Source organism: Protopterus annectens, chromosome 16.part0, assembly GCF_019279795.1.
Source record: "Protopterus annectens isolate FY-2018-M chromosome 16.part0, PAN1.0, whole genome shotgun sequence".
NCBI classification, from domain to species: domain Eukaryota; kingdom Metazoa; phylum Chordata; order Ceratodontiformes; family Protopteridae; genus Protopterus; species Protopterus annectens.
Window position 1 is genome coordinate 852,033,307 of NC_056750.1, and position 24,962 is coordinate 852,058,268.

The 24,962-nt window shown below is 45.2% G+C and overlaps 1 protein-coding gene across 1 annotated transcript in view; it reads right to left on the reverse strand.

Moving 5' to 3' along the window:
* Positions 1–24,962, reverse strand: part of RAB2B (RAB2B, member RAS oncogene family) — a 1,018,409-nt gene that overhangs the window by 665,235 nt on the left and 328,212 nt on the right. The window contains exon 4 of the mRNA XM_044058254.1: positions 17,239–17,321. Coding sequence (XP_043914189.1) covers positions 17,239–17,321 — 83 coding nt within the window. The remainder of the gene's footprint in view (positions 1–17,238; positions 17,322–24,962) is intronic.

Below are 24,962 nucleotides of genomic sequence, written 5' to 3' on the forward strand. Positions count from 1 at the left end.
GAAGCTCAGGGCCACATTCCAGAGGTCCATTGCCATCCGGCATAGAGGGTATGAATGTGTGCCTCCCTGTTTGTTGATGTACCACATAACTGTGGTGTTGTCCGTCCTTATCAGCAATTGACCCTGTTGAAGAAACGGTCTGAATTGCCAGTTTTACTGCCAGCATCTCCTTTTGATTTATGTGTAGGTTCAGCTGGTCTTGAGTCCATAAGCCTTGTATGCACTTGTCCAGCATGTGTGCCCCCCAACCGAGGTCTGAGGCGTCCGTGGTGATAGTCTGGCTTGGTTGAGGGCTGTGGAAGGACAGTCCTTTGTTCAATTGACAGGCCTGAGCCCACCATTGGAATTCTTGCTTCAGGCATGGAATTATTGGAATTTGGGTTTCTAGGCTGTGCTTGTGCTGAGACCATAAATTCCTTAGGTACCATTGCAACTTCCTCATATGTAGTCTGGCATGTGGAATCAATATTATGCAGGATGCCATGTAACCCAGGGCTTGCAGGACTTTCCTTGCTGTTAGCTGGTTCTGCGTTGTTAATGCCATGAAATAGAGAGGAAGGTGCTTCTGCTTTTCTGCTGTGAGGGATGCCATTTGATTTGGTGTGTCCAGTTCTGCACCCAAGAAAGTTATCCTCTGGGGTGGTATCAGCCTTGACTTTTTTATATTGACTGTGTATCCCAGGGCTTGTAGCAGATGAATGACCTTTTTCAAATCTTTTGCTAATTTGTTTTTGTTGTCCGCTTGTAACAGGCAGTCGTCCAGGTAAGGGTAAATTTGAATTCCCTGAAGTCTGCATGAGCAATTACTGATGCCAGGCATTTCGTGAATACTCTGGGCGCAGTAGACAAGCCAAAGGGCAATGCTGAGAATTGATAATGCTCTGATCCTGCAAGAAATCTGAGGTATCTTCTGCAATTTGGTCGTATGGGGACGTGCAGGTATGCCTCCTTGAGATCTAGAGTTACCAGCCAAGACTCCTTGCCCAGCATGGGAAGAAGCTGCTGTAGGGTCAGCATCTTGAATTTTGGAACAATGAGATATGTGTTCAGAGCGGACAGGTCTAAAATAGGTCTCCATTGGTTTTCTTTTCTTGGCACCTGGAAAAGTCTGGAGTAAAATCCTTGCCCTTGTTCCATAGACTGTACCTTTTCTATAGCTCTCATCCTTATTAAGTTGTCTATTTGTTCTAGAGCTTTTGTCTTTTGATTTGGAGGTAGGTTTGGCATTCCTCTCTTCCTTGGTAGAGTATGGAAGTGAAACCTGTAACCTTTGTCTATTGTCTGTAAAATCCATTTGTCTCCTGTGATGTAATGCCAGTTTACTGAAAATAAGGCTAGCTTTCCGCCTAAGGGTACATCTAGTTGTTCCCTGGTAGGCGGTCTCAGAGCCAAGTCACTGTGATTGTCCTGTGGAAGTGGTAGTGGCTGGATCTGTGGCAGTACTTCGCTGGTTGTTAGGCTGCCACTGGCGTCCCCTGTAGGCACCTCTGGATTGACCCCTGCCTCTTGGGCCTATTCCTGCCTCTCTGTGCTCTGGTGGTGTCTGGAAAGGACCAATTCTTGGAAGGCCAGTTCCTACTAAACCTTGGAGGCTGGACCTGTAAGAAATCCTTGACTGTCTGGACAGATTTTGCTTTCTCTTCCACCTTCTTCAGCACCTGCTGTGCAGGTGAGCCAAACAAATTATGCTTATTCATGGGAGCATCTAGGAGCTTTGATTTTACATGGTCTGGTAAGGACTGCTCTTTTAACCATGCATGCCTTCTGATCACTGTACCAGTCATAGCTGATCTAAAGGAAGCCTCCAGTGCATCATAGCCGCATTTTAAGGAATGATTACTGACCTGCTGTATGTTATGTACCATTTCCTGAAGAGACTTTTTGTCTAATGGTTCAGGCGAGGACAGTTTTTTAGTTAACTGGTCTAACATAAATTCCTGATACTGAATCATGTGGAATTGACAGTTTAAGGCCCTAGCCGAAAGAGTAGCAGAAGTATAAACCTTTTTACCCCATCTCTCTAAGGCCCTAGATTCCCTTTCAGAGGGGAAGGGGTTTTTGGCAGAGGTAGCTGCTTACAGCCTTGGGTCCCTGTGAAATAGTTTCAGGATCTGCAAAAGGAGCCTTATACAAATGATAATGTGTGTCCGGAACCCTGTAGTACCTGTCGGTACTAGCAGGGGCCGGAGGAAGTGAATCAGGGGCAGTACAAGCATCATTAAATGCATCATCCACAACAGTAAGTACTGGAGGAATGGCTAAAGGCCTATGCTGTGGCAAATGCAAAAAGGTCCCAAGCCTTTTCCTAGAGTCTGAAAAATTCTGGCCCTGCCATTGAAATTGTTCCCTCATAGCATGCAAGGTTTCCCCAAAAGAAAATTCCTCAGGCGGAGAGGCAGAAGGAATGGAGTCTTCTGCATCAGAGTCCTCATAAGGAGAATAAGGGCCTTCTGGAGGGTTTGTAATTTCTGAATCAGAAGAGTAATCTGAAGAAACTGGCTCAGGGGGCTCTGCTCTAGGCCTCTTCTCTGGAGGTGGGTGAGAGGCCCTGTCAGGGTGAGGTTGGGATCCCCTGATCAAAGAAATGAGATCCTCTGCTAGACTAAGCATTTGAGTACTAGAGCTAGGCCTGTGAGAGGGGGTCTTAATAGGCACAGTCTTGGTTGATTTTGCTGCTTTAGCCCTGGCAAAAGCCTTAATCGACATGGATGCAGGGGGCCTAGCAGCTCCACGTGCAGGAGTGGATATATCTAAAGGGATAGTATCAGATAAATCCTGTGAACCTGTAAGAGCAGGTGGAATTTCAGTAGCAGATTCAGCCATGCTGGATGAGGCCTCGGTGGGAGGCAAGCTTTCGGCCGAAGGAAGAACCGCGGGCTCAGTTTCAGCCGAAACCGAGACACTTGCGGTTGACTTAACCGCGGTTTCAGCCGAAACCGCGGATCGCGAGTGTCGGTCCTTTTCCTTGCGCTTTTTAGCTAATTGTGAAGTCGGAGTTTCCGACGGCATGTTGTAAGCAAAAGCGGAGCCGAAAAACTCCTCAGCAAATTCCGACCGACGTCTAAGTGTCCGTCGGTTGAAAGAAGCACAGGCTAGACAGGCTGCTACGTCATGGTCTGGGCCTAAACAAGGTAGGCAGTAAGAGTGGAAATCTTTATGAGGTATTTGTTTCCCACAAGTTAAACAGTTATTCACTTTTTCTGACATCGGCTGAGGCAAGAAAGAGTCCCCAACGGGTACTTAGCTTTTAGAAGTCTTCGGTAGTAGCAATCTCTGGTTCTGACCGACCGGCACTTGCGAACAGCTTCTGCTTCGGGCGCCACGCGGCAAGAAAGACTGAGGAAAATGGCGTCGGCTGATGCCTTTATACCCGCTGAACTGCAGCTATGACGTCGGGTGAAGTGCGACATCAGCTGAGGCCAGACCCAGACTTTGGAATCCGGCCGACCGAAGGGCTGCCTGAGGCCAGGACAACCCATTTGTTAGGACTGCAGATGCATCCTTGAAGGACATCTATACTATGTCCTTCAAGAATGCAACTGCAGTCATAACATATGGGTTGAATACCATAGCCAAGCTGGGGGCGGATGGAACTAAGAAAGTGATGGTGAAGCTAAAATGCCCTGCAGGACTGCCGAAGCAAAGCCTGCTCGGGACCTGGAGTATAAAGGGAGGTTGTAGTGTTTGGTAAATGTATGCACGGAGCTCCATGTAGCAGCCTCTAGAATGTCCTTTGTAGCCACTCCTCTTAGGAAAGCTGTAGATGTGGCTATAGCTCTGGTGGAGTGCGGCCTGATATTGGCTGGCACACCTTTTCCATGGAAGGAATAGCAGAATCTGATGCAGTGTCCAATCCATTTGGAAATTGTTTGTTTGGAGATTGCTTTTCCTTGTATTCCAGCAGCATAGGCTACAAACAGTTGGTCAGACTTTCTGGTGGCCTTAGTTCTGTCCAGGTAGTAGCGTAGTTGCCTGTGTATGTCCAAAGTATGCAGCAGTGTTTCCCCCCTGTTTTGAGGGTTGGGAAAGAAAGTAGGTAGGTGAATGGCTTGATTTAGAGACACCCTTGAAATTACTTTTGGCATGAATGAAGGATTGGTTCTTAGAGAGACTCTGTCCTGATGAAAAATGAGAAAAGGAGGCACTGCCATAAGTGCCTGTATCTCCGAGACTCTTCTTGCTGATGTGATTGCCAATAGGAAAACCATTTTCCATGAGAGAAATTGCATTTCTGAAGTTGCTACTGGTTCAAAGGGAGAAAGAGTCAATTTTTCCAAGACGAAATTGAGGTCCCATGCAGGTACTGGCGGTTTCCTGGGAGGTTTGATATTCTTTATCCCCCTTAGGAACTGTCTTAGCAAAGGGTGTGAAAACACCGGTGGATCACAATTGTACTTCGCTGAGATTGCTGAGGCATGAATCTTTATGGAAGAATATGATAGACCAGTATGAAACATTTCTGCCAAGTATTCCAATATCTGAGGTATACTCAATACTGTTGTATCCTGACCCCTGCTAGCATTCCAGATGCTGAATCTCTTCCACTTGGCTGAATAGGTTTTCCTGGTGGAAGGTCTGCGTGCTTCCAGTAAGATCTCTTGAACTTTTTTGGAAAGAGAGATATTGGAAGGAGTTATGGTAACCTCCAGGCTGTCAGATGCAATGTTTTCAGGTTTTGATGAACCATCCTGTAACTGTATTGTGTTAGTAGCAGAGGCCATAGGGGCAGAGGCCACAGTTTGGTCCGAGATATGCTCAACAGCAATGGGTACCAGTGCTGCCTTGGCCAATCTGGAGCAATCAAAATGCCTGTTGGTTGTTCTGCTTTGATCTTCAGTATCACCTTGGTCAGCAGTGGCAGAGGAGGGAATGCATAAATTGTTAGGGACTTCCAGCTGAAGGAGAGAGCATCCGTTTTCCAGGCTAGAGGATGGTGGGTCCTCGTGCAGAACTTTTCCAGGTGATGGTTCATGTGAGAAGCAAAGAGATCTATGTCCGGTCTTCCCCATGTCCTTGTTATTTGTGAGAAAATGTGAGGATGCAGCATCCATTCGTGCGGATCCAAGAAACTCCTGCTCAGCTTGTCCGCCAGTACATTGTCCTTGCCTGGCACAAACTGGGATTGCAAATGTATCTTCAGACTTAGGGATTTTTCCCATAGAATCATTGTTAGTCTGCAGAGGGGATAAGAATGAGTGCCTCCCTGCTTGTTTATATACCACATAACCGTGGTGTTGTCTGTCCTTATTAGCAAATGTCCTTGTTGAAGTGATTTTTCGAAAGTCTCGATTGCATGTATGACTGCCAACATCTCTTTTTTGTTTATGTGCAAATGCCTTTCCCTTGGTGTCCATAGACCTTGAATGCATCTGCCCTCCATGTGCGCTCCCCATCTATGGTCTGAGGCGTCTGTTGTAATCATTTGACCTGCTTGAGGTTTGTTGAAAGACATGCCCTTGTTCGACTGACTTGCTTGAGCCCACCACAAAAATTCTTTTTGTAGACATGGAATGAGTGGGATTACGTCCTCTAGGCTTTGGCTGTGTTGGGACCATAAGCTTTTTAAGTACCATTGCAGCTTTCTCATATGAAGTCTTGCCAAAGGTATCAGAAGAATGCAAGATGCCGTGAACCCCAGGGCCTGCAGGATTTTCTTTGCAGTCAGCTGGGAGAGCTTTGCTAGGCCTTTGAAGTACTCTGGTAACTGCTGTTTTTCCTCTGTGAGATAAGCCATCTGTGTTTTTGTGTCCAGTTTGGCTCCTAGGAAAATAATCTGTTGGGATGGCAGTAGTCTTGATTTCTGAATGTTGACTGTGTATCCCAGGGCCTGTAGTAATTGAATGACATAGGCCAAGTTTGCTATCAAGGTTTGCTTGTTGTCTGCTTGTATGAGCAGTCATCCAGGTGGGGTATATTTGAATCCCCTGGAGTCTGCAGTGTGCCACTACTGATGCCAGGCATTTCGTGAACACTCTGGGCGCAGTAGATAAGCCAAACGGCAATGCTGAGAATTGATAATGCTCTGTCCCTGCAAGAAATCTGAGGTATCTTCTGCAGCTTTGCCTGATTGGGACATGCAGGTATGCCTCCTTGAGGTCCAGAGTGACCAGCCAAGACCCCTTGCCCAGCATGGGAAGGAGTTGCTGCAATGTCAGCATTTTGAACTTTGGCACAATGAGATAAGTATTTAGAGTAGACAAGTCCAGTATAGGTCTCCATTTGTTTTCCTTTCTTGGAACAAGGAACAGTCTTGAATAAAATCCCTGGCCTTGTTCCTGTGGAGGAACCTTTTCTATTGCATTTATGTTTAACAGCTTTGAAACTTGAATGAGTGCCTCTGCCCTTTGATGTGGCAGGTTTGGCATGCCTTGTCTTATTGGTAAAGTATGGAAGTGGAATCTGTAACCTTTGTCTATTAAATCCAGAATCCAGTTGTCCTTGGTTAAGATATGCCAGTTTGAGAATAAGGATAATTTTCCGCCCAAAGGTGCTTCTCTTTGAGCCTTTGTAGACAGTATGAAAGTCAAGTCATTGTGGTTGTACTTGTGGTGCAGCTGGGCTGCCTGTGCCACTTCTTTGATTTGGTGGTTGCCATTGGCGGCCCCTGTAGGAGCCTTGGTATTGCCCTCTACCTCGGGCACGCCTGTTTTTTCCCCTTTGAAACTTGTCAGTGTCTGGAAAGAACCAATTCTTTGAAGGCCAATTCCTGCTGAATCTGGGTGGCTGAACCTGGAGGAAATCTTTGACTGTCTGTACTGATTTAGCTTTTTCCTCAATGGACTTCAACACATCTTGTGCATTAGCACCAAAAAGCTTCTGTTTTTCTAGAGGTGCATCAAGTAACTTTGCTTTAACATGGTCTGGCAGTGGCTGTTCTTTTAACCGAGCATGTCTACGTATAACAGCCCCAGTCACAGCTGCCCTACATGAAGCCTCCAGTGCATCATAACCACACTGAAGAAAATGATTGTTAACCTGCTGAGTGTTATGTACTAGATCCTGCAATGCCTTAAAATCAGTAGGCTCAGGGGAGGCTAGCTTTTTATGCAAGTTATCCAGTAAAAAATCCTGGTACTGAAACATATGAAAAAGGCAGTTAAGCAACCTCATGGCCAGGGTGGTGGAGGCATAATTTTTTTTTACCCCATCTCTCCAGGGACCTAGCTTCCCTATCCGCTGGCAGTGGATTCTTGGCAGTGGAAGTAGCCACTCCCTTGGGGCCCTGTGAAATAGTTTCTAGATCCACAGAATGGGCCTTAAAGAGATGCTTGTGTGTGTCAGGAACCCTATAATATCTGTCTGGCTTGACAGGAGCAGGAGGGAGAGAATCAGGGTTAGCACTGGAGTCGGAGAAAACATCATCCAGGACATCCATAACTGGAGGGATAACTAAAGGTCTGTGCTGGGGAAGCTTGAGGAAGGTACGTAGCCTTTTCCTGGAGTCAGAAAATTCCTGACCCTGCCATTTAAAATGCTCCCTCATGGAGTGTAGGACTTCACCGAATGAAAAATCCTCTGGAGGAGAGGCAGAGGGAATTGATTCCTCAGCATCAGAGTCCTCATAGGCCTGGAAGGATTCTTCTTGGGTATCAGAATGCTCAGAATCCCCAGAGGCTTCATCTGAAGAGAGGTTGTCGGCCTGCTCAGTTCTGGGCCTTTTCTCTGCAGGCGGCTAAGAACCTCTGTCTGGATGAGGCTGAGACCCCCTAATAAGAGAAATTAGATCTGCAGCCAGAGACATGATCTGTTTATCAGAAGAAGGGGCCTGAGTAGAAGGTTTAGGATGGGCCTTGGCCTGGCTGGCGGCCTTAGCACGTGCAAAGGCCTTGATGGACATGGATACAGGAGGCCTAGCTGCCCCACGTGCTGGAGTAACCTTGTCCACAGGAATGGTGTCGGGTAGATCCAGAACTTCGGTTTCTGGAGGAAAGTCAACAATCGGCACCGGGGTAGCCACCGAGACCGAAGGACGAGTTACCGCTGTGTCATCGACCTGGAGCGGTTGGATTACCGCTTCCGAAGGGACCGAAGCACTCGCGGAGGGTTTAGGAGGAGTATCGGTGGAGGACGCGGGCCGAGGATGCCGATCCCGGTCCTTATGTTTTTTGGAAGACTGAGTTGTCGGTTGATCCGACGGCATGATATAAGCAAAAGAATCACCGAAAAAGTCTTCGGCAAATTCTGCCCGGCGCCTGAGTGTACGCTTATTAAAGCAAGCACAGGCAGCACAGGCCGAGACGTCGTGGTCTGGGCCCCAAGCAAGGAAGGCAATAAGAATGGAAGTCCTTATGAGGTATTTGTTTACCACAAGACAATTAACTTTCTCAATTTGTTCTGACATCGGCTGAGGCAAGAAAAAATGTTCCCCAACGGGGTACTTAGCTTTTAGATGACTTCGGTACTGAAAACACAGGAGCTGACTGACCGGCACTTGCAAACTGCTTCTGCTTCAGGCACCGCAGCAAGAAAGACTGAAGATGGCGTCGGCCAATGCCTTTATACTCCAGCCGTTCTGACGTCGGAGAGGAGGCGACACCGGCCGACGCCAGACCCAGACTTTGGAATCCGGCCGACCGAGGGCTGCCTGAGGCAGGACAACCCATATGTTATGACTGCAGTTGCATTCTTGAAGGACATCATCATCTTGCTTCCCAACAGTATTGTTTTCTGTATGATCTTGGGGATGAGTGGAAAAGGCGGAAAAGCATACAGGAGTCCCGGGGGCCAATCGTGGACTAGTGCATCTCTTGGAGACTCCCCCGGAGGGGGGATGAGAGAAAAATGTGCTGCATTTGGTGTTGATGGGACTGGCAAAGAGGTTGCAGCAGGGTTGTCCCCACTTGTGAAACATCATACTGGCTATTTTCTGGTTCAAGGACCATTCGTGAGGTAACAAAATTGTCCTGCTTAGCTTGCCCGCTATTACATTGGAAGTCTCCGGGATGTGCGTTGCAATGAGAAAGCGTTGGGAAGAAATCGCCCAATCCCAAACTCGCATGGCCTCTCGACATAAAGGGGTATGATCTGGTTCCCCCTTGTTTGTTTAGATACCAGACAACTGACATGTTGTCGGTCTGGATAGCCATCGTCCCCAGAGGAAGAAAGTCGTGAAGTGCTTGCAACGCTAGAAGCACCTCAGTCATCTCTAGGACACCGATATGCAGATGGGCTTCCTGCTCTTGCCATGTGCCATGGACAGTCCTGCCAAGATAATGCCCCCCCCCACCCTGAGAGGCATCCGTGGTCAGTGGCAATGGGTTGGTGCGGTACAAAGGGACTCCCTGTGGTAAGAGGAGCTGGTTGAATCCACCAGCGTAGGTCCTTTTTCCAAGAATCTAATCAGGATCTGACGATGTAGAGGCAACTGTTGAAACAACCACTGGGATGACAGGAGCCATTGGAGTATTCTCATATGTAGCCTTGCTAAATGGACCAAGGTTATGGTTGACGCCATAGTCCCGAGAAGCTGCAACAACACCTTCGCTTTGACTCTTTGAAGGGGAAGTATTCTATAAAATTTGTTGCACAAGATTCTATCTTCTGTCTGTAGGCAGTCTGGCTGTCATCTCGACTGTGTCTAGGTTTGCTCCTATAAAAGTTATTGACTGAGTGGACAAAAAAGATTTTTCCAAGTTTATCGAGATTCCCAACTGGGAACAGAGCTTGGCTGTGGAATCTCTCGACTGAATTATACCCGAAGAACTGCAGCTATGACGTCGGGTGAAGTGCGACACCAGCCGAGGCCAGACCCAGACTTTGGAATCCGGCCGACCGAAGGGCTGCCTGACGACAGGACAACCCATTTGTAAGGACTGCAGATGCATCCTTGAAGGACATCAGAGCTTGGCTGTGGAATCTCTCGACTGAATTAGGCGATGCCTGGTGGTGGCAGTCGGGAGACAATCGTCCAGGTATGGAAAGTCTTGGATTCCCTGGTGCCGCAAATGAGCTGTGACTACTGCCATGCACTTGGTGAACACCTGGGGGGCTGTGGTGAGACCAAAGAGCAGCGCCCGAAACTGGTAATGATTGGCTCCCAGCTGGAAGTGTAGGCAGCTCCTTGATGCTTTGTCTATTATTATGTGGTAGTAGGCATCATGGAGATCTATTGAGCACCTCCAGCTGTCTCTCCCCAACAAAGCGAGTATGGATTCGGAACTTGGACTTCTTTACTTGCTCGTTTAAACTGCTGAGGTCTAGGATGGGTCTCCAGTCCCCTGTTCTTTTTGGAACTAAAAAGAACATGGAGTACGTTCCGAATCCCGTCTGGTCTGCTGGGACCTTTTGGATGGCTCTTTTTAGTAGCAGTTTTTTTCTCTCTATAGTCGCTTGATCCCTAGGATTGGGTGGCACATCTGGGATCCTTTCGGGAGGGCGTGGTGGATGGGAAAAGGGTATAGAGTAACCTCTGGTAATGATGTCGAGTGAGATTTAGCCAGGCTTCTGGGTACAAGGACAGGCGACCCCCACCAGCTCCAGAGACACACAGTCGGGTTCCACATCAGGAGCGCTGATGGGGACAGTCACAAAAGGAATCGTGACCTCCCTGATTTTGTAGGCCTCCCATGCCTCTAGGGCGACGTCTACCATTACTTCCTCCTCCCCTGCCTCTGAAGGAGGAATCATTTTGTGTGTCCTGGAAAGGTCTCTGATTTCTTGAACCACATTTTGCCGCTCTTCTGACCTTTAGGGTAAGGTCTAGAAGGAACAGTAAAACTGACTCCCACGGCAGAAAGTCTTTCCTTCCTGCTCAGACTCCTGAACCCGCCGCCCTACTCGCACAATCAGCTGCATATGAGATCAGCCGCATGGAGGAGCTAACAATAGATGTGAGGGTAGCCAACTGAACAGACACTGTAGATGGTACTGCTTCAGTTGAGGTACCCTGAAGAGCATCTCCCAGCTCCTTTAGGAGATCTCTCTGAAGTCTCGTAAAATGTGAAAGATAGTTCAGCAATCGGAGTGTAAAAGCCGCTGAAGATGGTTCCCGTACCTATCCATCGTTCGGGATTCCTTGTTAGGTGGATGGACAGAAGTAGTCTCTGCTAGCCCCTTCTTAGTGGCCACCACCATGGCATCAACAGGTAAACCCTTAGATAAAAACTCTTTGTCCTTAGGGGCGGTGAGAAATTTATTCGGCCTCCCAGGGACCGGTTCCACGGCATCGAGAGTCTGCCATGCCTTCTGACTCACGAGATAGTACAGTTTTGTACCTACCATAAATGTAGATGTTCGAGTGTAAACACTGCTGCAGTCATTATACTTGGGTTATCCTGCCATCAGATGGTCCCGCAGTCGGCCAGAGTTCCAAAGTCTTGGTCCGGCGTCTGTTGCTGTCGCCTCCTCCCTGACGTCAGTGCGACAGTATACAAGATGCAGCCGACGCCATTTTCTTCAGTCTTTCTTGCCGCACGGTGCCCGAAGCAGAAGCAGTTCGCAAGTGCCAGTCGGCCGACTCCTGAGATTTTCATTCCGAATCCAGAACCGAAGTCTTCTAAAAAAGCTAAGTTCCCAGTTAGGGAAACTTTTTCTTGCCTCAGACCGATGTCAGTAAAAGTTAATAACTGTATTTCTTGTGGGAAGCAAATACCTCATAAGGATTTCCACACCTATTATATTCCATGCCTAGGCCCTGACCACAACGTCACTGGTTGTCGGTTTTGTGCTAGGTTTAACAAGTGCACTATTAAATGTCGGTTTGATTTTGCCTGACATTATTTTGGTAGAAAATTCAATTACATCATGCCGTCGGAAATTCCGATGACCGCAATGCATAAAAATGACAAGGACAGGCATCCGAGGCCCAAAACGGACGACGAGGCCTCTTCTAGGCTAGTTGCTGGTTCTCCGGTTTTCAGCGAGGCGCCTACGCAGCCCCTGACAACCACTTCCACAGAACCACAGACCGCCTCCGACTCCCACGTGGAGCTGGCTGGGCCTTCGGATGCACTAGGCCTTCAGTTTACCGATCCTAAACCTACAGAGGAAACCGAAGTAGCTGAGCAATCCACAGCTACAGAGGATGTTTTCAGACCTGCCCAGTTAACTATTAAACCCTCTGTTAAGTCTAAGCCCCCCTTAAAGGCTAAGAAACAGACACAACTCTCTCCAGGACAGGCTTCCATGCCTAAGAAGCAAATGCTAAAAATGGCCAAGGACCTTTTGTGCCAGTAATCCTCTTTGTGAGGTCTTTCTGTGGCCTTTCCAGCTGTTGTAGATGTCTTGTGAGGTACATACCAAAAGGAGCATTGTACTCTATAATGGGTCTTGAGTGATGCGTAGAGGGGAACAATTACCACTTTTTTTCTGAATAAGAAACCTTTTATGATGAGGTGAGCCACGTAGAAGGATTTCCTGACCACTGTGGCGATGTGATTATCAAAGGAGAGACTACTGTCCACCTGTGTCCCAAGGTCTCATCACATTTTCGGAGTTAAGTAGAAAGTTCATGGGTACAGAGTTTTTACCAAAGGGGATGACAATACACTTTTTGGCATTGAGCTTCAGGCCATGGCTTTGACACCAGGCATCTGTCTCAGTGAGGCCCTTTTGTAGTATGTCCACATCGTTAGGAGGTTCGATTATGGCCCCTAGTTTGCAGTCATCTGCAAACTTTGTTAACCAAAGACCTTCTGTGTTAGCCTGTATTTCAAAGAAGTAGATACCAAGCAGGAGAGGACTCAGGACTGAACCCTGTGGTACACCACTTGTAACTGGTCTGAAGTCGGATTTTGAGTCTGCTACTTTCACAGTGTGGGTTCTGTCCATGAGCCAGCTGGCAACCCATCTTGTGACATAGGGATTTATACCTGGTTTAGTGAGCTTATCTATAATTCCAGAGTGGGGGATGGTGTCGAAAGCCTTGGCGAGATCTAGATAAGTTGTGTGAACCACCTTACCCTCATCTATGGCTTTGGTGACTGCTTCGAAGTCAGTCAGGTTTAGGAGACATGATCTGCCTTTTACAAACCCGAACTGGGTAGGGTCCAGAGTGTGGAGATTACCAATTACTTTGTTTAGGAGTTCCATGATGATACCGTTCCATGGCCTTGCAGACCAGGCTCGTCAGGTTAATGGGGCAGTAGTTCCCGGGGTCCGTCATGGCTCCCCCTTTACGGAGTGGGATAACCGTCGCGGTGCGCCATTCAGTGGGCACAAAGCCTGGGGTGAGGCTATGACTGAACATGGTACTTGAGTAGGGTGCCAGCTCATTCTGTAGTTTGTGTAGAACGCAGCCTGGGATATTGTCAGATCCCATGGATGCTGTGTTCTTGGCTTTGGAGTGTGTGTTTTTTACTTGTGCAGCCGTGATTACAGGAACTTTGCATTCTTCCGGTATAGAGATGGGCCCTCTAGGGGGTGAGAGGTGGGTATGGTTAGCACTGAACCTATCTGCCAGGATGTTGGCAATATCAGGTTGTTCTGTATATTTAGTGCCATTGTGCTGTAACTCAGGGCAGATCTGAGTGTTGCCATTGAGATTCTTGACTTTGGTATAGAATGCTTTGTGGCTGTCATTACAGTCAGTGGCAACTTTGTTTTCGTAACTAGCTTTGGAGGATTTCATATGGGATCTCATCTTCTTACTGAGGTTGACCAGGGTGTACCTCCAGTCATGGGATTTTACTCTTTTTTGCAACAGTTTCTTTCTTCTGTTGTAGAGTTTGTTTATGGCAGAAGACCACCAGATCGGTTTCCTTTTTTGGAGGATAGCATCTTGGTTCTATTAGCGATAGCATGATCCATGCACTCGTGTAAATGCTTATAAAGTGCAATTGTGTAGGATTCAGCAGTCGTAACTTTATTGTCCGTCTGCATGGGTGTCATGAAGTTTGCCACTTCTGTGGAGAAGTTTTTTACGGTGGTTTCCCTAATTGGGGGTGGGGGCGGGATGTGGATGTCTAGGGTGATTAGCTTGTGGTCAGATCTGACCAATGAGGAATTACCTCTGGTGTGGAACACTGGTTTCTCATGTTGGTAATGACCAGGTCTGGGATATTACTGCCCCTGGTGAGGGTGTGAATAAGATGATCCAATGCATTGGAATTTATGAATTCCAGAAAACGTTGGGCAAGAGTTGGTACATGAGTAGTTTTCCCAGTTAATGGTGGGGTAGTTGAAATCGCCCATTATTAGGGTGTTAGGTTGTACCCTAATATTTTCCAGTGTATCAAGAAAGGAGGGGTGGGAATCCTGGGGCATGGTGGGGGGTCTGTAGCAAGCTACAATTTGGACTGCGGCCTTGCCCAGAGTTAGTTGCACTTGGATAATCTCGGATGCATTATGCTGTTCAACTAGCCTGGAGGTGTGGATATCCTTAATGAATATGGACACACCTCCACCTTTAGTGCTTTGTTCTGGGTTAGGTGGCCAAAAGGTGTGGAATGAATTATAGCCTATTAATGCAGGGGTGCTCTCTGGAGCCTTGAACCAGGTCTCTGTCACTGCACAGATGTCGATGTTCTCCATTTTAAGGAGTGCCTCGAGTGAGTGCATTTTGAGGTTTTGACTTCTAGCATTGAGTAACATTACCCTCAGATTTTGCTTGCTTGTACCTGTTATGGTGGTGAATTTGTCATTTGAACCTTGCCTAAAAAAGGCACTATAGGGGTGGCAAGAGCCTTAGCCACTATCCGGAATCCCAAGGGCAACAGGTGCAGGCCATCTCTGGCACATCATCGTGGTCTGTCGATCATGTCGTCCCAGGCAGACAAATACTGGATCCCTTTAGAATGACACCAGAAGCTTAGCCAAATGTTGAAGTCAATCATTTTGTCCTTATACTGTGGCATCATTCTGGGTGATGGCAGAATGCTACTCAGGGCCAGGGTCATACCTGCCTAGGCTACAAGATCAGAGAGCTCCTCCATGTCTCTTTTCATGTAGTCCAGGGAGGTACGTCTCAAGTCATTCACACCAACATGGACAATGACTGTGTCATATTTGTACTTGTTGGAGTGACCTGAGTGCGTGCATTATGTGGCGGATCCTGGCACCGGACAGGCAGCTGACAGTAACTTTCTCCTTGTTTAGCCTGGTGAGTGGAACATCAGTGTGCCTGACTATAGAGTCACCTATGACTAGAGTGTTGGGTACGTTGTTATTCCTTATGGGCTGTGGTTGAGTGGCACACTGAATTTGTGGGCTATGTGTCATTTAGGTTGTGTTGGGGGGTTGGAGTTTGCTTGCATTTCTGCTTTGGAGGTCCCCGATGCTTCGGCAGGTTTTTTTGAGCCTCCGCGAATGTAGGTGTCTGTTTTGTGTTTCTATGTGCGTGTTTTGGTGGTGTAGGTTTTGAGGGACTATGATGAGTGTGGTGTGGTGCAAGTGTTTACCTTCTCCTCTTGACTGTCTAGTCCAGTCTTGGGTGAAAAGAGCTTTGCTTCATGTTTGGCAATATAAGTGCATCTCTCACAAGTTTTAGTGTTGGGTGGTAGGAGCAGAGGGTTGTTTGTGCATGAGGCAATTGCTGCATTGCCCCAAGATGCCTGGACTCATCAGGTAGACAGGAGAAATCACCGGGAGCTGACCCTTGGACATGCCTGGATAGGTGCTTATTTATTAAGTACTAAAAACCGCTTTCCTCTAGACAAGTGCGGAAAGTTGGTGCTGTAGTAATTTGCAACTTATTTAGTGCTTACGAGTTCTGAACAAGTGCTGAGCTCAAAGAAACAGGTTTGAGTGCTGAAACTAGAAAATTGGTTAGTTCTAAGAAATAAAATTAAGCTAGAAGGCTTCTCTCCAAAACAGAAAGGCTTGAGGGCTCAGAAGCCTACAAACAGTCTAGACCACTTACAGGAAAGGCAGGAAACTAGCTTAAAATTTTTTTTTTCTTTACCAGATGCTCTCTTTGTACACAGTAGGAGTGCCTGAAATCAGAATATGATCTCACTGCACCCAGTTGAGTGAGCAAATGAGATGGGCCCAGAAGGAGTATCCAAACACAAACTTACAAGAGGGGGTGGGCAGTTTCAAAGCCACCAAGATTAACTACAAAACGACAACATACTTCACAGACCGTTTTTAACAGTCTAAGAAAACAGGGAAGTATATTCAGTGTTGAACAATTATTTTATCTTCTCTTTCCTAAATGTAATAGGGTGTTCCCCACCAAGCAATGACCATTTCCTAGAAGTAAAGTTAAAACAGGAAGACAACTTTCAAGAAGGGAAACTGGAGAGGATAAAGAGGTGGGTGGAGGAAGAAACAACAAACCTTTTTCTACTAAAGACGACACTCTGCAGTTTTGACTGTATGGCAGACCCCGCCCCCCCACAAGACTCATACACACAGTTTGACAGGTGGAAGACCTGAGCTGTGTTAAAGACAGATGGTCTGCCCTGACTTTACATGCTTGGGTGAAGGAGACTAATAGCTACTTTTTCTCTCTCTTTTCAGAACAGCTCATACTGTAGTAGAATTAATTACTGGACATAAACCTCTACATAACTCAATGGATTGCCAGCTGGCTCGCAGACAGGACCCTGGAAGTCAGGATTGGTGGGACCACCTCTGGCAGGCACAGGCAGACAGTAACTATGCCCAAACTAACTTATCCCCCCCAAATAACCTTTAGAAACTTCATAACATACCTCTACAATAAACACCCATGATACACAGGCACACAAATGGGTTGCATTTCAAGGCTAGACTTATAAAAGCAATGATGGTCATTAGCCTAGTATACATTTATAAACCTACATGATCGTATGCACACTTTTTTTTTTGGCATCTTTCACTATTTAATGTGATTGGTCTAGGGTGTTGGATATTCTGAAAAAGTCTACGTACTAGAAGTCAGCAAAAGTGCTAAATAAATTCAGTTTTCCCTGCATTCCTTTTCTTTTGGTGCTGTAACATGCTTTTGTGTGTGGTCAGTGTTGCCTAAGCCACGACGTGCAGGTTTGCGCAGTCGCATCCATGCTTGTACCAATAAACCCTTGATGCAGGTCACTATGCCCATGCATTCACCCACTCAAGTGTCAGCATTCTCCACCCATGGCCTGCATCAGAACAGAATGCACTCGAGATGTATGCGAGTAAAGATTACCTGGAATGCCCTGGACAGCCATCTAATTTTCAAAGTTAGTCCATGAAGTTTAGTTACACGCATCACAAAGATAGTCTATTTTCTACTCATTTCATAACAACTTGATAAAATGCAAGCTGTATTGATGCTCCAAGCAAACTGCCACAAACTACTAACATAAAACATGAAGATAAATTTCCAGGCCTTACCTTGTGATGTCGTATACAAGCAAGGCTCCTGCTGCTCCCCTATAATAAGAGCGAGTGATCGACCTAAAGGATTCCTGACCTGCCTGCCAGCCAGAAACAATGAGCAGAGGGAAAAGAAAGCATTAATAAGTACAGCAAAACATTTATAACAAATACTGCCAAAAATATACTATAACCTGTTTCAGTGTGAAGACCTGGAAATTCACATACGTGTTTTTTTTTATGGTTATTTTAGCTTCAGTCCCTCCACTGAAGTTAACATCCCAGAACTTTAATGCATCAAACCACTGAGCTACAGTCATCGCAAAACATCAACCACAAATGTCTGTCATGGCCTTAAATTTAATCAGCAATGAACAGAAACAAAAAAAGTAAAATTCAAACACAGCAAGTCCACAATGCTTAGCATATACAACTGTTATGTCTAGTAAGCATCATAAGGTTTGACCTGTAAGATACCATTCTGGGTGACAGAACATTCTTCTTCCCAAGCTCTGCATGATGAAACATTTTTTATTCACATTTCAGAACTACCCAGTTTGACAAAAGAGCACTGTGATTTGCCAGTGGCTCCTGCAGTTCTTGATGCTTTTACTGAACAACCTAACAGGACATCTACTGTAATAAAGATAATAAAAACAAGATAAACAACCTTAACTGTAATCTGTAAGAACAGCGGGCAAAGGAAAGACAAAGGACATTTTTTGTTGCCAGTCGTCGCATCATACCTTGTGTATCTGTACCAAATGACAAAATATGGCAGCAAGACCCTACGTTTGGCAAAGGTAAGTAATCCATATAGACGCTACACAGATACCAGTCTACTGAAAAAATTCTTAAAAGAACAAAAGTAGACCGTGACTATAAGAAGGCCTTCATATCTGACAGGGGTGGACAACCACTTGGCCACTGTCTGGAACCATTCTTGCATTCTTAGTTAACAAAAAAGCTGAATGTCTGAGAAAAAGAAGCTCTGTTAATAAGCAGCTGACAATTGCTAACAGTGTAGCCCTCTGGGATTTGAATGTGCTGAAAAGAACAGAGAAAAATAGAATGATAAAAGTCTGACTAAAAGCCACTCTTGGTGCAAAACATGGATAAGCAGGGAAGAAAGTTTTTCCCATATAAAATAAGTAGATGAAAGGGCAAAGACCTACAGTTAAACTGCACTGATCAGAAGCACAGTCTTCCAAGATCAGCTGGATCTCTTCAACACAAAAGTCTCACAAGGGCATGGAAAACATGACAGACGAAAGTGAAACAATTTCTCTCTCTCTCAAAGGTCTTGAAATTTTTTGGTTAGGCCAGAGAGCATCCACACACTGCACATGAAAAACACAAAATTACTTTAAAGGTTAAAAAAACATGAATATTTAACTTGCAAATCATCTATTTTGTCTTTCTTGGTTTTAATTACTTGCCAATGCTTTTATTTATATTACTTGCACTGCAGGATATTCACAGTTACATGCAAATTGTTTTCATTATATCTGCTTTGGTGTTCTAATTGCATAAATTACTGCAAACCTCTCTATAGCTATCACTTGTGCTCAATCTGTCTTGGGTTCATGGCTGAAGTGTCATTAGACCAACCCACCTACCAGGTTATCAAATTGCAAATATTGCAGAACAAATGTGGGTCACACTAATGAGGACTCCGATGTTTACTCTGGATTAAGTGGAGGAAGCCTATCCACGGTCCACCACATGCCTCAATGATTAGTTGGGTGCAATACAGAACAGGTTTGAAGAGTAGTAGTTTCGAAATGGGACTGAAGGAGAGAGAGAAAAAGCAAGGAGATTCAGACAAAAGTGAGCCAATAAAATTAAAGTTGTCCTATTGTAGAGCCTATTAATGGGCCAATAAAATTAAAGCTGTCCTATTGTAGAGCCTACTAATGGGCCAATAAAATTAAAGCTGTCCTACTGTAGAGCTTACTAATGGGCCAATAAAATTAAAGTTGTCCTATTGTATAGTCTATTAATGGCAGTTGTTCACCAGGCAGGTTTATTTTTCCTTGAAGATCTTGCTTTTATTCTATCAGGACAGCAGAGTCAATACAACTGTACAAGTGCTTGTACAAAGCATTGGTGTATAAGTCACTACACGTGCCTGTTCCATTAGTGGGGGGAAGGGGCTATGAAGCTATTTATGCCATCATGAAAGAGCTTGTAACTAGCCTTTGGAGAAGTTCTTTAGTCTACTTGTAGATAACGGGGGGGGGGGGTTGTGTTACATTTACTTCTAGTGAGATATTTTGCAGTCAGGTCTCACCAGGGATGGCCACAAATTGGGGGTGGTGCAGCAGTCCCCCATGTTGGTGAGCACCAGGTCCAGGATGTACAAGTCCCTTGTGGGTGCGTCAACCAGCTTGTCCAGGGTAGTGGAGTTAACCAAGTCCAAGAGCCTTTGGGCATGCAGGTTAGAACATGTATAATTTACTCAGTCTATGGACGGGTAATTAAAGTCACCCAAAACCAGGGTGCTTGGCTGTGTCTTGATTGACTCAAGTAGATCCAAGTAGGCTGAGTGGATATCCTGATTCATGGAGGGGGTCCTATAGCTGGCACTGACCTAAAGAGGGGTCTTACCTACAGTCAATTGCATCTAAGGTAATTGCTCTGTTTAACCAATTTACAGGTGTATTTACCTTTAATGAATACCGATACACCACCTTCTTTAGGTCTCATGCCTTCAGTTTGTGGTCTGAATGTGTGAAAGGAAATGTAACCTGGTATAGCTGGGGTGCTCTCCACAGCCTTAAACCAGGTTTTGGTGACTGCACAAATGTCAGCATCTTCCAAGGTGAGGACTGCTTCCAGTGAGTCCAGTTTCTGGTTTAGACTCGTATATTTTAGCAGCATAACCTTGAGGTTGTTTTTACAGGGTATTTTTACACCAAGAACTTTGTTCTTGCGAGACTGCCTAAAAAAGGCACCATGGGGATGGAAAGAGCCTTAGCCAGTAACCAAAATCCCAGGAGTGACAGATAAAAATCTTCTCTGGCAAAGCATCAAGGTCTGTCGACCATGTCATCCCGGCTGACAGATACTGGATCCCCTTTGAATGACACCAGAAACTAAGCCAATTGTTGAAATCAATAATTTTTGTTTGTACTGAGGTATCATCCTAGGCAAAGGTAAAATGCTGCTTAAGGCTAGGGACATACCCTGCATCAGACACATGCGAGCTCAATCATGTCTCTCTTCATATAGTCCAGTGAGTTACATCTCATGTCGTTCACACCAACATGGACTATGACGGAGTCATAACAGTGCCTGTTGTTGAGAGACATGAGTGCATGTGTAATGTGGCAGATCCTGGCACCTGACAGACAGCTGACCGTGACCTTTTTCTTATCCAACCAGGTGAGGACGTGTGTGTGTCTCAACTGAGTCGCCTATGACTAAGATGTTTTTGTGTTATGCCTTAGGGACTTGACTGGTGAGACACTGGTGTGTGACATATGTGTACTATGTTTTGCAAAGAATGTATTATGTGAAACGTGCTTGTGTACGGGAGGTCTCTAATGTTAGGTAAGCTTCTTGTATGAAACTCCGCATATGTAGGTTTATGTGTTGTTGGTTTGGTAGGTGCAGAAGGTAAAATGTGCATGCTGACAACCTTATGATGAACTGATTGGTAAGAGAGAGCCTGGATTCTAGGTTCTTGATACAGATGCATCTCAACATAATGAATGTGTGTGGACTAGAAGTGGGCTGTCAGTGTACGAGCCAATTGCTACATTGTCTCAAGATGCCCATGTAGATCGGGCTGGCTGGAGAAACTGTGGAAAAATGTCTGTCCATAATGTTAGTTAAGTTGATGTGGTCAGAAAACAAGGAGAGGACAGGAAGGACAAGTAGAAGACAGGAGAAGTGGAGAAAAAAATACAAAGGGCTAGTGGGTAGGATCTGTGTTGGTACCTCAGGAGCTTCGCTGAATGCATCACCTGTCAGTGAGGGACATTCACAACAACTCACCAATGGAGCACCAGCAGAGTACTAAGGGAAAATCTGCAGGTAAATGTGCTGGCATCTATAACCACCAACAGTGCCAAATGCTGAGCAGCAGTGTGTGATACACAGACGTGGCGCTATATAGCAAACAAGCACAAACGGATTTAAACAAATTAACCAATAAAAAAACTCATAACTGTGCCCTGTTCTAGCACACTTCAATTACATGAGTTCTACCTGCACACTCCTGCCACTAGAGCACAGTGGAACCCTCTCCAACAAAAGGTGGCCTGATTTAGTCCTGAAATTACACAAATATAGCTAGATTCAGCAGGTCTGAATCTAGTCTATGCTATAGCAAAGCGCACCAATTTCAGAAAAAACAGAATAAACTTGCACAATAAACCTTCAACCAGCAATTCCCAGCTCAGAAGGGCAGAAGCTACCCTCGCCTTGCACAAGAGTGTAGACCACAAACCTTAACGTAAAATAAATGTCCTGAAGCCTAAGTGCTTAAACCAGAACAAAGACACTTTCGGAACAGACACACACAGCCTTCAACCAGCAAATTCCCCGAAGGATGTAAGCTACCTCTCTCCTGCCACAAAAGTGTAGACTACAAACCTTCATGTAAACCAACTGGCCCGAAGGCCAAGTACTTAATCCAAAACCAATAGGCTTAAAATTACAGTAACAATTTAATCAGGCTAATAACAAGCAGTAATAAATGCAGCAGAATAAATGCAGTTGAACACTGAAGAACAAACATCAAAAGCAAAATAAAGGAATAAATTAGGAAGAAGCACAAATACAGTAAACGCAGCTTAATAAAATACATTTTTTTTGTTAGATTAAGTGGGAAGGAGTGAAAGAAGATAATTCAAGGTTGAGAAACTAAGTTTGTGGGCCATCCCAAATGATCTCTCTGTACTCAATAGAATGAGCTGATAAGATGGGACTTGGAGGAGTGTCCAAAATCATATTTATAGTAGCGGCAGGCAACTCAAAAGCCACCAAGTATAAGAATACAACAGCAAATGAGCAGGTGGAAGGGAAAAAAATGCAACCAGAGATCAGCAATATTCAGGCAGAGTACAGCAAGTAGCCCAAACAAACTCTTCCAGTGGGAAGATGTCTGAAAATTGACTAAGCTCAGAGCAAGAAAATGGGGGGAAAGAGACAGAAGACATAGGATCGGATATAACGGGTCCACATTACTATCAGAAATCCATGTGAAGGTGACTGGTCAGGGATGCAGGTAATAGGCAAGGGGGCTGGAAATTATTGGAGAAAACCGGCAAAGGAACCAAGGTATTGAGAGCAAATAACTAGAAAGGGAAAGGTAATGGAATGGGAAGAGGCCAAGCATTTATTTGGACTGCAGGTTAGAGATTGCCTTCCCTATCAAGGATTGGCATCAGAGTATAGGCAAAGAGAAAGAAATAGAGTGCTCCTAAATGAAAGACTAGCACTGGTAAAGTTTTTAATAGAACCTAGAACAGAAGCTGTTAAAAAAGGAATAATTAGTACAGCACAAAATATTGCATGATAATTCTAAGAATCAATCAGAGGAGCTTAGAAAGGATTGGGGAGAGAGATTGGATAAGCAATCCACAAAGACAATGGGGGATATATGTACAATTCCCAAATATGCATCAAAGTCTAGAAGATTTAGTATCTTTGCCTTGAAGTGTTTACACAGGTATTTTTTATACCCCAAGCAGACTCCAAAGAATTCCTCCTCAGGTGGATAGCAAATGTTGAAGGTGTGACTGCCAAGAAAGAGATAGCTGGGAACATTTTTTTTTTTTTTTTTTTTTAGTGTAATGAACTGACAGACTTTTGGGATTCCCTGTAGACCACTCTGTCGGACATACTGGGTATGCAGACTGGACTGGCTGGGGAGACTATTTATTTTGAGTTATGCTACAGAATCGAAACTGCCTAGACATAGTAAAGCCTTGCCGAGTCGGTGGCTGACAAAGCAATTACAAGAAAATGGAAATCAAAGTCTAAACAAACTTTACTACAAGTAGTGAATATAGTAAGAGATACAACTAGAACTGGGATCTTTAAAAAAGGGAAGGAGCAAACTACATGGGAAAAGATGGGAATTGTGGGAACAATATATGCAGAGCAAGAACAAGGTTTAAGAGGCAGGATTTGAATGAGCTATATAATGCTTAACTGACAATGACTGAATGGTTTATAAGTGATGTATAAAATTTACAACTACAGTTGTTTCAATGGTGTCTGTGATGTAAACTGTTTGCAACTAAAGTGATATTTTGTAAGTTTTTCACTTTTATAAAATGTAAGATTGCCTTTGAAATGTGTTAGGGGAAGAAAAAAAAATCTATGTGAAGACATTGCGCACTAAAGAGGATAACAGTGAGTTCCCGTAGTTGCTGATGTACCAAACCACTGGCATATTGCCTGTCTGGACAGAAATTACACTTTTGGGGAAGATGTCCTGAAAAGTCTGCAAAGCTAGGAAAAGTGCTCTCATCTCAGACACAGTGATGTGAAATTTGTCCTCTAGATGTGACCAGAAACCTTGGACCATCTTCCCTTCAAAATACCCCCCACCCCACCCATCTCAGGTTATCAAAGCCAGTGGTTGTGCTGGGCAAAACGGATGACCCTTCATTACCAATGGAGATGTCTGCCACCACCTGATGTGAACCCTGCCAATCCATCAGAGCCTTCTGAGTGACACGAATCTTGGAATGGAGAAGATGTGTTTTGTGACCACTGTACATAAAATGCCCACTTAAGTACCCTCGTGTGGAATCTATCTAGAGGGCCAAGCATAATGGCTGATGCCATTAAATCTAGCAGGAGAAAGTACAGTTGTGTACACTTACCATAAATGTAGATGGTCAAGTGTATTCACTGTTGCAGTCATTACATTTGGGTTATCCTGCTGACAGGTTGCCCTCAGTCGGCCTGAATTCCAAAGTCTTGGGTCCTACGTCGGTTGATATCGCCTCTTCCCTGACGTCAGATCGTCAGGGGTATAACAGATGCAGCAGACGCCATTTTATTCAGTTTTTCTTGCCCCAGATGTCAGGTGCCCCCAAAAGGGTAGGCTAAATTAATGTAAATAAAACATACATGCACCAGAAATAAGTTTACCTTCATCTATAAGCAAATACACCACCTAGGTTGTATAGATTAGGAACACCACCTAGGTTGTATAGATTAGGAATTAAAAATAAGTTCCAGCAAAAATAAGGGGGATGGCGGGTGGGTAACCTGGACTGCAACAGTGAATACACTTGAACATCTACATTCATGGTAAGTGTACACAACTGTACTATGTTCTTAGTGTTTCAGTGCTGCAGTCATTACATTTGGGTTGAGTCCCAAAGCTATGGTTGGGGGGCTGGAGCTAAACAGCATTAGGAGCGGCTATGAGGCCATGCAGAACTGCAGTGGCAAAGCCTGCCTTGGATTTACAGTAAACAGGCAGATTGTAATGTTTTGTAAAGGTATGCACTGAACTCCAAGTGGCAGCCTCTAAAATGTCTTTGGTTTGTACTCCCCTGAGAAAGGCTGCAGAAGTGGCTGCAGCTCTGGTTGAATGTGGCCTAATGCCCTTAGGCACTGGTTTGCCATGCTGTGAGTAGTATAAACAAATGCAAACAGTCTGCTTGGAGATGGCCTTTCCTTGTGATGCTGTGGCATATGCCACTAGTAATTGCTCTGTCTTTCTGAAAACTTGAGTTTTGTCCAAGTAGAATCTAAGTTGTCTGTGTGCA